Genomic DNA, 14,305 nt, shown 5'->3' with positions numbered 1-14,305 from the left:
TTTAAATAGAAGTGATTTACAAATCTGTTTAACTTTCTGGCACCAGTTGATTTAAAAGTATTTTTTCTCTTGAGTACCCCTACACGGAGCAAGGAAATATTTCTACTCAAGGGGCCACTATTGAGGAGTTTGTTCTGTGGCCTAGATTTTTCTAGTTATGTCCATGCCTAAGCTGTGAACACAGATCTGCTAACATAGGCAAGGTTCTCTGACCACCCTAAAGCCACATGAAAAGACCACAAGCATTTAACCATTTGCTACTGTTTTGTGATGCACCTGCTTCTGCAGTTTTATAGGTGAAACACATTTTCTAACATGTTTAAACTGTAAAAAGAAAAGCATGCAGCCAATAATTGCATTGCAAATCCATGACAATTGACAGTGAAAAGTGTGGGGTGTTCAGCCCCACAACACACGGCTGAAACATGCTGACTGAGGCATAGATTTTTATGTAACAGCTCTCAGTACTGAACTATTTATCTCCATTTCCTATGTTTACTAGTGTTGAACGGCATAGGTCATATTCGAATTTGTGAATATATGGACGAATATTTGTCATATATTCGCTACATTCGCATATTCGTAATATTCTCATTTTATTTTATTTATTTATTTATATAGCTCCTACAGATTCCGCAGCGCTTACAATTATGGGGTACATAATGCGAAAATTAACATATGCTAAAATTAGCATATACAAAATTAGCATAAGCTGCTGTATACTACAGAGGAAGTTCTTTTCTTTTTGAATTATTTTTCTGGCTGACCACAGTACTCTCTGCTGACACCTCTGTCTATGTCAGGAACTGTCCAGAGCAGGATAGGTTTGCTATGAGGATTTGCTCCTGCTCTGGACACTTCCTGACATAGACAGAGATGTCAGCAGAGAGCACTGTGGTAAGACTGAAAAGAACTACACAACTTCCTTTGGAGCACACAGCATCTGATAAGTACTGGAAGGATTAAGATTTTTAAATAGAATACATAGAAGTAATTTACAAATCTGTTTAACTTTCTGGCACGAGTTGACTTTAAAAAAAAACTTTTTACCAGAGTACCCCTTTAAGTGGAAAAATAGCATTACTATGTATTGAAAAAACTTTTGACAAGTTGCCCAGAATTTCAAAAGTTTTGATTTCATTCCTGAGACCCGTTGTGATTGCTAGTTATAAGCTGGGAAGTTTGCTTAAAGGGGTACTCCGGTGGAAAACTTCTTTCTTCTTTTTTTTTTAAATGAACTGATGCCAGAAAGTTAAACAGAGTCGTAAATTACTTCTATTAAAAAATCTTCACCCTTACAGTACTTTTTAGGAGCTGTATGCTACAGAGGAAATGTTTTTCTTTTTGAATTTCTTTTTTTGTCTTGTCCACAGTGCTCTCTGCTGAAACCTCTGTCCATGTCAGGAACTACTATGGGGATTTTCTCCTGCTCTGGACAGTTCCTGATACGGGCATCAGGTGTCAGCAGAGAGCACTGTAGACAAGACAAAAAAACATTAAAAAGAAATGAATTTCCTCTGTAGCGTTCAGCTGCTAAAAGGGTAAAGATTTTAAATAGAAGTAATTTACAAATCTGTTTAACTTTTTGGCACCAGTTGATTTAAAAAAAATGTTTTTCTACTGGAGTACTCCTTTAATACCGCACACTAAAACTAGCAATCGCAGCTGGTCCCAGAAGTTAGACCTGGTGCAATCAAAACTTTTTACTTGTCTGGTAAACATGTCAAAAGTTGTTTTTTATAATTTTTTTTATTTTTTATTTTTATTTTTTAAAGATATCAAGTTACCCTTTAATTGTATATAACAAATTGAGAAGACTAAAAGTATTAAATATATTCATTTAGAAAGCCTACACAACTTCTTTAAGGAAATACTTAAGGACAAGGTTCTATGCTTAAATTCAATGATAAATCCTTTGTATTACCGTGTTTCTCCGAAAATAAGATCGGGTCTTATATTAATTTTAGTCACTAAAAACACACTAGGGCTTATTTTCAGGGTAGGGCTTATATTGCAGCCCACCCTGATAATCCTGCTAGCGCTTACTTTCGGGGTAGGGTTTATTTTTGGGGAGACCGGGTATATTTGCTATGAATTGCCAAGTATAGCAAATTAAATCTCTCTTTAAAACCAGTGACAGGGAGGTCTATTATAAAGAAACAACATCTTGCTAAATCTGAAATAAGACATCTCAGTAAAAGTCAGTTCAACTGCTTACACAGCAGCGCTTCCTCTCATTTTGGCTCTACCTGATGTAAAAAGATAAACTCTCGATGATCCTTTTGCTAGTCTTCATAATTATCATATATTGTATTTCCCAAGCGATGGTATAGTAGTCTGATTCCCAGATGTTAACATTATCATTATCTTTCAACTTTAAGGTGAAAGTTTTAAGTACTTATGTTTTGTTTCCTCTGTGAAATGAATAGGGATTCTCTGACAAGTTTGGCTCCGGCTGTTCTTCTACTGATTGGCTGTCACCTTGCTCCCTAATACAAGGCAATGTGAGCTAGCTTCATAAGTACAGTGGTCCCTCAAGTTACAATATTAATTGGTTCCAGGACGACCATTGTATGTTGAAACCATTGTATGTTGAGTCCATAACTCTATGGAAACCTGGTAATTGGTTCTGAAGCCACCAAAATGTCATCCAAAAACAGGAAAAAGTGAGGACTAAACAAAAACAAGTAGATAACTAATATAGATAAAGCAAGTCCTTACATATAAAAGTTAGAACGATCTGCTGGGAGCTGTAATCACTGTCTATGTCAGTGTTTCCTAAAGAGGGTGCCTTCAGGTGTTGCAAAACTACAACTCCCAGCATGCCCGGACAGCCGAAGGCTGTCCGGGCATGCTGGGAGTTGTAGTTTTGCAACAGCTGGAGGCACCCTCTATGGGAAACACTGGTCTATGTAGAGGACAGAAGCTTCTTCAGGGTCCTGTACAGAACACGCCCTGTCCTAAAAAAAAGTCAAATGGAGCCCCCCTCACCTGATGTCCAAAGGAGCAGCTAACCGTGGCACAGGTAAAGAGTACAGAACATGTAATACCTCCCTGTACTGTAGGGGGCGCTACCAGACACCAGTCAGTGCATGCACTTTAGGAATACAGAGGTTTTACCAGTGAATGCCCATTCTGATTGGTCGGTTCTTCCAGCCATTGACACATTTTGCAGATTCCATAGCGTTGTATGTTGAGTCTGGTTTCAAGTTACAATGGTCCAGAAAAGATCATTGTATGTTGAAACTATTGTATGTTGAGGCCATTGTAAGTTGAGGGATCACTGTACTGAAGGTCCATCCAACAGTTGAATGACGTTATAGAACACTCACATCTATAGATATGATAAGGACGTTGAAATAAATCTATACATGACAAATGTATCTAGTGACAGCTACAATATAATGAAAAGTAAAGGTAGAAGAACATACAATGTTTCGGCTTATAGGGTACACCTCTCCAGTATAATCCAGTACAATTTACAGTGATTATTTTTAAGCCTTTGCTTAATGTTTGTTAGTATACTGCTGACACTGAACCAGTATTTAGAAAGTAAAACACAGAATAAAAGAAGCAAAAAACATTGCCTGGAAATCTGGTGAATTTTATCAACATAACACTTAAAGGGGTACTCCGGTGAAAACCTTTTTTCTTTTAAATCAACTGGCTCCGGAAAGTTAAACAGATTTGTAAATTACTTCTATTAAAAAATCTTAATCCTTCCTGTACTTATTAGCTGCTGAATACTACAGAGGAAATTATTTTCTTTTTGGAATGCTCTCTGATGACATCACAAGCACAGTGCTTTCTGCTGACGTTATTATAATAATAATAATGCTTTATTTATTGTTGTCCTTAGTGGGATTTGAACCCAAGGCCCCAGCACTGCAAGGCAGCAGTGCTAACCACTAAGCCACTATGCTGCCCTTAGCATACATCTTCTATGCACAGTTGCTAAAATGGACAGAGATGTCAGCAGAGAGCACTGTGCTCGTGATGTCATCAATGTTCCAAAACGAAACACCTCTGTAGCATTCAGCAGCTAATAAGTACTGGAAGGATTAAGATAAGGATTTTTTAATAGAAGTAATTTACAAATGTGTTTAAATTTCTGGCACCAGTTGATTTAAAAGAAAAAAGGTTTTCACCGGAGTACACCTTTAAGACTTTTATTAATATAATGCTTTCTTTACCCCCCTTAGTGGCCTTTATGCTTCTTAACAAATTGCCATTTAGCTATGTATTCAAGTGATGTATAGTTTACACAATATGACATAAAAAGTTCCCTTTCAATATAATATAAATGACAATAAAACAAAGTTTTTGAAAACTGAAATAGTGTAAGTGTATGTTCTTACCTGTGCATGGTGTCCATGATTTCAGACCGATAGTTTCGCTTATCTGTGTCCCACTAAAGACAACCCAAAGACAGACCAGCAGCAAGGCAGACATCAGTGGAGTTTCTGAAATTTGGGGTCCATGTACAATTTTCACAAATCTCCGTCACTGGCTAAGCCAACAATCTAATTTGGGGCTAGCACCCAATTCTTCATGGTCCATCAAAGTTGGCACATTCCTTGGTTATACGGACGTCATCCTATCTTGCCACTACCACAGTACATGCAAAGTGTCAAAAAATCCTCTCATTCTGCTCAAGGTTAAAGCAGCAGGACTATACTTTGAAATAAAGTATCATCTCTGGATTCACCTCTGTTTGCTGCTAGGAAAGTCCTGCAATGGTCTGGAGGTAAGACACTAAGGTAAAGGTGTTGCAGAGACAGCTTTTTGATAAGTACACAACAGGTGAGCTCCTCTGCGTCTGAAGGATGAGCAGGTGAGTTTCCAGGCACAAGCCAAATATCCAGACATTTAAATGAGTCCCCAGTCATTTTCTCCTCTCCAGGATCTTTTCATCTTTTGCCCAGCCCTCCCCAGGTGAAGGAATTTCCCACTGTAAATGACTCTGTCCTTACAAAGAATATATTACAAACAAAGGCGGAGCGAGCTGGAAGCAGTGCACCTGAGAGTGTGCTTAATGCAAGTGTGTCAGGGACATGAATGGAATGTACATTCCCCATTGCCAACAAGAGCATGGGATTATACAGTGATGCAGGGCGAAAGGATAACACAGAACAAAAGTTAGATCTTCTTTTTTGCCATCAGACTGTTCTTCCTTATGAAAAGTACAGAAGACTTTTATAAATGTATAATAAACATCTGTCGGTTTCCTTAGATGATAGATGCACATCGCTGTTCAAAACTAATTGTAAACTAATCTAATCCTTGCTTTAGAGTCACTTATCTGTAAATGTAATGCTAACTACACTGTGATCAGAATATATCTATCGAACTAACAAAATAATTAATGGAATCTTTTACATTGGACACCCTAGGGATAAAGGGGGACATTTATCAATGTTTTCTTATGTATTCCTTTTTTTAGTTCTTATTTTCTTACAATTTTTTTGCTTATGTGAGATGTATTTATCAAATGATTTCAGCCTGTTGATACATTTCTTTGATGTAAGCAATTTTTTTCTTTTTTTTGGCTTTGGTAGGGGCTTTTTCTGCTCCATGTCTGAGCTGGAGTAAATTTAGTAGCTTTTTCATGGGATGCAATTATTTTGTGACTTTCGCACTTGATAAATCTCTAAATCTCTGATTACTGCAAGTCAAAAATTACTTTTTGCTTTGGGAAGCAAGTTTCTTATTTTATTTTATTTTTTGCCTAGGGCACTGCACAATGAAAAAGTCACACAAAAAATAGAGTAGTCGTACATGTGACTTTTTTTGCAACAAAAAAAAAAAACTACTATATGCTTTGATAAATGTCCCCCAAAATGTTTTATTTCTATATTTGGCATATTTAACCCTTGGGTCCCATGATGCTTGTAATACCAATGATCATTTTAAGTGAGTCTGCACTCACAAATAACACATATTTCTATATTCTCAAACATTCATCTTTTTCCTCTTCATAAATTATAGGAAAGTAATTTGGAAGTCAGATCATTGATGTTCATCTGTCTCAAGCTAAGTAGCTCATCAATATAAAAATGAATATTTAGAATGCATATATAAACATTACCAAACATTCATCCATGTGTGATCATGGAGGCTTATTTACATGCTGGTGAGTATTGTGGATATCTCTCTTAGGTTACGTTTCCACTTGGTTTTTTTTCTGGCAGTTTTTGGATATCTGCAACTGCAGTTTTTGAGCCAAAGCCAGAAATGTATTCAAAAGGAATAGGACATATAAAGTAAGGACTTACACTTCTCATCCCTTATGGATCCACTTCTGAATTTGGCTCAAAAACTGCAGTGGCAGTTTTCCAAAAACTGCCAGAAAAAAACCAAGTGGAAACCTAGCCTAATAGGTTTGTGTACTGTATACTGTTGTATTTCAGCATCTTATTAATGCAACTATGAGCACAGTTTTACTGCTGTATCATATATAAAATAATACAACAATGTAATTACTTGTATATAAAATATAACAATTTATTAGCATAATGTAATACACTGAGAAAAGAATTTAAAAAATACAATCGCTCATCAGGAGGGGCAGAAAAGCGGCATCACTGGCATCACATAAGATAAAATATATTAACGCTGCCCAGAGAAATTGTATAGGTGGCACTAAATGTAAGGGGGATTTTCTACTAAGGGATTGATAAAGTGCAAAGTGCTTAAAGCAATATTAGCTCACAGAGTTAAGACATAACATTAGTAAATGCAATATATGCCTAAATGATACATACCCATTAATGGTAATATAGAGAGAAGGGTTCAGGATGATTCCACCTCGACATACATTTCAATATGCAATCTTCGCCAGGGGAAGGGAAATTTTAAGTCTGTGCTATAAGCCTTAAAAACATACATTTATATGTTTTTAAATATTCAAACACAGAAAGCGCGGATACCGCTCACACTGGCGCCGATAATTTCTCCCACCTGTTCTGCGGACCAGCCTGTTCCGCCCACGGCAATCTCACAAACTCCAAAGAACTTTGTCCGGCACTCAAGGTAGGAGATGAAACATGCTTGTCTTTATTATAAAGCAGTTCAGATACAGAAGAATGGTCTGACGCGTTTCACCCACTGCGGGGCTTAATCATAGACTACGTTTAAGCCCTGCAGTGGGTGAAACGCGTCAGACCATTCTTCTGTATGTGAACTGCTTTATAATAAAGACAAGCCTGTTTTATCTCCTACCTTGAGTGCCGGACAAAGTTCTTTGGAGTTTTTAAATATTCATCTGTTTACCATTATGTAACTTCCTGTATAAATAATAGGAAACTATAAGTCCGCTTCAAGCTAAATATAGCTCATCCATCGATTAAGAATTATTATGTACAATGCCAATCTGCAATGCTACACATTCATGTATATGTAACAAGGAAGGCTGAATTACATGCTGGTGAGTACTGTGGATATCTCTATATTAGGATCTCATTTGAATACAATGCAACTATGAACAAAGTATAAATAAATAATAATATACTGTACATATATATATATATATATATATATATATATTTATACGCTATCGTAAATAACACTAAGGAGTATACAACACTAGGGAGTATTCAGTATGTCATGGTTGAATAAAAGTATTCAAGTTCATTGAACAAATTAGTAGTTAAGAGAGGAGCAATCCAATTCGGTCAAAGAGTTAATGTCGTATCAAAGAAGGTTATATACTGGCTGCAAGGGAGATGAAAAGCTTGAATATGTTTGTTGACCCACTGAGCCATGAAGTCCTTCACTAGTAACTTAAGAAATGCCGACATTTCCTTTGCTATCCGATCACGCACTTCTTAAGTCAAACATTAACAGCTTATGAGATTTAGATTTACTCATAGATGTATGAGACAATGTTTCAGGTCAGATAAAGGAAATGGGTCAAATGTTACACTGATTAATATAAGTCGATAACAAATCTTATCCTAGAAAATGAGCACTAGGAAGTGTTTAATCCCAAAATATCCTCTAAAAAGTAGAATGGTTAGCCATCCCACCAATGACACTATTAAAATTTAACATAATTTAACTGATTAGGTGAAAGAAGTTGCCCAGGCTAAGAAAACATGAGTGTTTTCTTAAAAACAAAAATGTCTCATCTGTATACAGGATGTGTGTGGTATTGCAGCTCAGTCCTATTCACTAAAGTGAAGTTGGGCTGCAATAGTGGACACGAACCTTGACCACAAAAAAGCAGCCAGTCCTTTTAAGCCTTGGTACCAGAGCTAATTTAGGCAGAACCATTTTACAACCCCCCCCCCCCCCACCCCCCAAGAACCATCCATAACTTTTTTACTTTATTTGTCAGCATTTATATATTTTACAGTGCTCTCCATATGGGATAAATACCCAAATATTTAAAAAGTACCAACATTTATTGCAAAAATTTTTACATTATTAAGACAATGGCCCTGATTTACTTTTGTAAACCCGACATGTTTTGTCGGGTTGTGCACCAGAATTTGCATTGAAAAATTTAAAAACCCAATCAACTCTCCATTTTACTCAGAAAACCCAAAAACGGAGTGGCCTCTAGGGAAAAGGGCGTGGTCACCGAAATGGCGGCATGTCCCTGACATTTTCAAAGAAATCCTAACACATTTACTAACCTTTCCACAGAAAATGTTGTGGATTTCAGCTGAGGAAAAGCCCACAGCTTAGAGCATGTGTAAAAAAGCAAAATGTAGGGAAAAGTGCAAAACATAGGGAAACATTTGTAAACATGTACTAGTAGTAAATTAGTAAATTAAAACACACAATGAAAACTCCACTCCTCTCTTAGTAAATCAGGGCCAAGGTCTGTTTTAAACATTTTTGTTTTTACTTTATATTGCAGTGTATTATGCTTTTACCATTTTTCTTTAACCGTTTTGTACGGCACCTTACAATTGCATTGTAGGTGTTGATCAGGGGACAGACAGGGGGAGCCCCCTCCCTCTGTCTACCCTATCAGTTGTTTTGATCAGGTATCGAAGAAGCAATGCTTGTTTATCGGCTGATAACCACGAGAACAATCTGGTGGTCTTTCGCACAACCCATTTTGATGTTCGCCACAAATAGGGCTCTAAGTTCAATGTTATGCCTATATTCATAACAGGCTCTGGGTCTTTCCCTGGTAACTATAGAACAGTAAGTCTTATCAAAGGAAAAATGATGGAATAGTTGTTAATAGTGTTGGGCGCGAATATTCATATTTCAAATTTTTATTGCGAATATCGCAAATTCGTGAATATTGCTAATATATTCGTTATATATTCGAAATTATGAATATTCACTTTTTGCTGTGTATGCGCATATTCGCATATGTGAATATTCGCATATTCCTTCTTTTTACTTGTGGGCCAATTAGAATGATGCAAATACACTTGTCAGAGGTTATCAACAACATCCCTAGCAACCAATAGTAAAGTTGCCCACCCCCTCACTGTTTTCTTCCTCAAATAAGTGAATATGCGATTATTCACATATGCAAATATAATGAATAAGCAAAATTTGCGAATATAGGACGAATATTTGTCTATATATTCACAAAATATCGCAAATTTGAATATGGGCAATGCCGCTCATCACTAGTTGTTAAAACATTTCTGTCATGTCACCTTTATCTGATATAACATAGGATACAGGGAGAGATTCTGAATGATGTATAGTTTTGTTCAATTTGGTTCAGTATTTTAGCATAGAATTATATAAATGCTTTAAGACTCATAGAGAAAGAGTCCTGATTCCCTCTCCCACACATCTGACATTTTTTCCTGTATATATATATATGGATACAAGGAGAGCTGTCCTACAGTGATCCTACAGTGGGGCAAAAAAGAATGTAGTCAGCCACCAATTGTGCAAGTTCGCCCACTTAAAAAGATGAGAGGCCTGTAATTTTTATAACAGGTATACCTCAACTATGAGAAACATAATGAGAAAAAAAATCCATAAAATCACATTGATTTAAAAAAAAAAAAATTACAGAATATGGTGGAAAATAAGTATTTGGTTACCTACAAACAAGCAAGATTTCTGGCACTCACAGAACTGTAACTTCTTCTTTAAGAAACTCCTCTGTCCTCCATTCGTTACTTGTATTGTATAATGGCACCTGTGTGAACTTGTTATCAGTATAAAAGACACCAGTCCACATTCTCAAACAGTCACACTCCAAACTCCACTATGGCCAAGACCAAAGAGCTGTCGAAGGACACCAGAAACAAAATAGTAGACCTGAACCAGGTTGGGAAGACTGAATCTGCAATAGGCAAGCAGCTTTGTGCGAAGAAATCAACTGTGGGAGCAATTATTAGAAAATGGAAGACATACAAGACCACTCATAATCACCCTCAATCTGGGGCTCCACGCAAGATCTCACCCGTGGTGTCAAAAGGGCAAGAATGGTGAGCAAAAATCCCAGAACCACACGGGGGGACCTAGTGAATGATCTGCAGAGAGCTGGGACAAAAGTAACAAAGGCTACCATCAGTAACACACTACAGACGTGTCTGAACGGATGATCCAGAAGAGTATTGGGAGAATGTCATATGGTCAGATGAAACCAAAGTAGAACTTTTTGGGTATAAACTCAACTCGTCGTGTTTGGAGGAGAAAGAATGCTGAGTTGCCTCCAAAGAACACCATACCTACTCTGAAGCATGGGGGTGGAAACATCATGCATTGGGGCTGTTTTTCTGATAAGGGACCAGGACGACTGTTCTGTGTAAAGAAAAGAACGAATGGGGCCATGTATTCTGAGATTTTGAGTGAAAACCTCCTTCTATCAGCATTAAAGATGAAACGTGGCTGGGTCTTTCAGCATGACAATGATCCCAAACACACCGCCCGGGCAAAGAAGGAGTGGCTTCGTAAGAAGCATTTCAAGGTCCTAGAGTGGCCTAGCCAGTCTCCAGATCTCAACCTCATAGAAATCCTTTGGAGGGAGTTGAAAGTCTGTGTTGCCCAGTGACAGCCTCAACACATTACTTCTCTAGAGGAGATCTGCATGGAGAAATGGGCCAAAATACCAGCAACAGTGTGAAAACCTTGTGAAGACTTACAGAAAACGTTGGACCTCTGTCATTGCCAACAAAGGGTATACAACAAAGTACTGAGAAGAACTTTTGTTATTGACCAAATACTTATTTTCCACCATAAATTGCAAATAAATTCTTTAAACATCAGACAATGTGATTTTATGGATTTTTTTTCTCATTATGTCTCTCATAGTTGAGGTATACCTATGATGAAAATTACAGGCCTCTCTCATCTTTTTAATTGGGAGAACTTGCACAATTGGTGGCTGACTAAATACTTTTTTGCCCCACTGTATGTAGACAGAGGGAAGCAAGACATATAGTCTTTCTTTATAGGTACTGGCAGCATTTATACAGCTACATTATCAAAAACTATATATCCCTAGGATTGGTATATGCCACTCTATTATTTGCTTCCCCAAATAGAGTGGCGTATCAGACATGACATTAACTTTAAGACCCCGAAGTTACTTAAAGAACATTCTATAACTCACAGCTGCCTCCATAGAAGTGCTCTAATTTCTAAATAGAAGGTCGGAAGAAACATGAATATAGTAGCTATAGTATAAAATAATATGGCACTGCCTATGTTGGTTTAGAATGTTTAGTTTGTCATTGGAGAAAAAATTGTCTCAAGAACCATATCTAAGATGATGAATGCTTCACATTCAGTGATGTATTGTAAGGTTTAATTGTGGGACTTACATTGTTCAGCTCATTTCCAAATAACATAGAGCACAGGATTAAATGAGAAGTATCGTGGACAAAAACGTATCCCCTATCCGCTGGGGCCCTCCATGATCCTCCCCTGTCGCCCCACAGGTGTGGACCCACTGTGCCACAAGTGGCTGCTGGCCAAACTTGCAGAGTTGGGAAAAACAGATGCAACAGAAGGTGTCAGATGCAGCAGAGCTGAATTAGGTGACTTTAGCAGGCAGGTGCTGTAACAACAGAAGAGCAGGAAAGCTCAGGTGCCGCAGACTCAAACACAGGAACACTGGAACATAGCAGACAGGGACCTTCACTTTAGAAAACTACGATGTTGCTCAGGCACCACAGGAAGGGAGGAGTGCTCTTTTATACGTGGTGCCTGGCAGGAATTGGCTGGGAATCTAAAAGGGAGTGCGCACTGGCCCTATAAGTCTCAGCCAGTGCTCACACACAGCCCCTAGAGGACAGAGGAGAAACTGCAGCCATGGCAGAAGCAGGACATGGTACAGAGCAGGCCGCCTGATGTAAGTAAGAAATAGGACACACAGTACGCCGATGATTTTCAACCAGTGGCTTTACATATAAGTTTATTTGTACTTATCAGCTGCTTTCTCCAGAGAAAGTTGTATAGTTCTTTCCAGTCTGGCCACAGTGCTCTCTGGTGACACCTCTGTCTGTGTCAGGAACTGTCCAGAGCAGGAGAGGTTTGCTATTGGTATCTGCTCCTACTCTGGACAGTTCCTGACACAGACAGAGGTGTCAGCAGAGACAGCTGTGGTCAGACTGGAAAGAACTATACAACTTTCTCTGGAGCATACAACAGCTTATAAGTACTGGAAGGATTAACATTTTTATATAGAAGTAATTAGCAAATGTGTTCAACTTTTTGACATCAGTTGATTTAAAAACATTTGTTTACCATTGGAGTACCCCTTATATATGTATAAATACAGAATAAAGATAAGGGCCCAGATTTATCAAACTATGTGAGAGAAAAAGATGAGTTATTTTCCCACAGCAACCAATCACAGCTCACCTAACGAGCTCTGGTAAAGTGAAAGCTGAGCTGTGATTGGTTGCTATGGGAAAATAACTCCTCTTTTTCTCTCACACAGTTTGATAAATCTGGGCCAAGGTGTCATTTTTACCGAAGCCCCCAAAAGTTACAAAATGGTGTTTTTGTTTTATTCTTTTCTTTTGTTTCAATTTCACCCCACAAATATTTTTTTTTGTTTCGCTGTAGATTATGTTATGAAATGATTGATGTCATTACAAAGCACAATTGGTGATGCAAAAAACAAGGCTTTACATGGCTCCTTATGTAGGTGCAAAATTGAAAGTGTTATGCAAATAAAGTGTAAGTGCAAAGACGAAAATTGGCCTGGTCCTTAAAGGGGTTATCCACCATAAGGTGATTTTAGTATGTACCTGGCAGACAGTAATGGACATGCTTACGAAGGATCTGTGCTTGTCTTGGGGCTAAATGGCTATGTTGTGAGATTACCATAACACTGTGGCTAGCTTTTTGTGAACTGGTATTTCCTGCATGAGTTTTCCTTTTTTGCCTACAAATCCCATAATTCCATTTTCCTCCTTCCCACACATCAGCCACCCCACCCATTGAAACATAAATGAGCTGCATATATTCAAAAGACCTGTGGTTTTCAATCAGGGTGCCTACAGCTGTTGCATTAGTTACAGTTTGATCTCTCTCCCACCAAGCAATCCCTCCACCCATTGAAGCAGACAGGCTCCATGTCATCAGCTGGTCAGGCCTCGGCCACATTGCCACCTGGGAAAAATCTGAGACAACAGTCATTTTGTATGCTGTTAAAAATTAATATTGGCGTTAAAATCACAGAAGAAAAATCGTCACACACCGGTACAGACACTATATGATGAACTTCACTAACTTTACAGCCCCTGTAGCATAGTCCAATAAACAAAATTCCTGAAAACCCCTTGAAGGCCAAAATGAGCTTGGTCCTCATGCGGTTGAATGTGTGAAGTGTTATGAGTTCACAGATATGTATTAATGGATCAAACAAATATACTGCAAACAGTTCTTCATTATAAGGCTCTCTGAAAATACAATGGTGCCACTCTCCTGTAAGGGTGAAAATCTGTGAAGCTGTGGAATAGTCACCCCAGGAACTAGTTTTAGCAGAAACAGCTTATTGCTCAAAAAAGGCTTAGATGATAAAAAAAATATTGATCCAATGTGATTTTGAAGGCTTTTATCCCTTTTAATGCAGATGAACCCAAGCCATGTAAATGTTCTTACCAAATGTTTCATTCTGGATCCTAACACCTGCTCCACAGCCCTCACACCCTGTCACAAGTTGACCCTGATGGACATAGACTGCATGTTATGCATGTAATCACTGTCCCAAGTATTATAGCAAAATAGTGAAATACCAAAAGGTAATACCTCATGATTCTTTAATGTAGATTGTACTAAAGGACATTGGAGATGGGAGGAATAAAACTGTGCAACTATTACAGTTTCCATATTGTTTGATTTCTTAGCTAGATAGATAGTT

The 14,305-nt window shown here is 37.9% G+C and overlaps 1 protein-coding gene across 1 annotated transcript in view; it reads right to left on the bottom strand.

Annotated features, from left to right (window-relative positions):
* TSPEAR (thrombospondin type laminin G domain and EAR repeats) overlaps positions 1-4,840 on the bottom strand; it is a 171,289-nt gene extending 166,449 nt beyond the window's left edge. Inside the window, exon 1 of the mRNA XM_056535837.1 lies at positions 4,359-4,840. Coding sequence (XP_056391812.1) covers positions 4,359-4,452 — 94 coding nt within the window. The 5' untranslated portion in view covers positions 4,453-4,840. The remainder of the gene's footprint in view (positions 1-4,358) is intronic.
* Between the last annotated feature and the right edge of the window lie 9,465 nt (positions 4,841-14,305).

This window comes from Hyla sarda, chromosome 8 (genome assembly GCF_029499605.1).
Source record: "Hyla sarda isolate aHylSar1 chromosome 8, aHylSar1.hap1, whole genome shotgun sequence".
Lineage (NCBI taxonomy): Eukaryota > Metazoa > Chordata > Amphibia > Anura > Hylidae > Hyla > Hyla sarda.
Note: the sequence above shows the minus strand (reverse complement) of the source record. Positions and strands in the feature narration are given on the sequence as shown.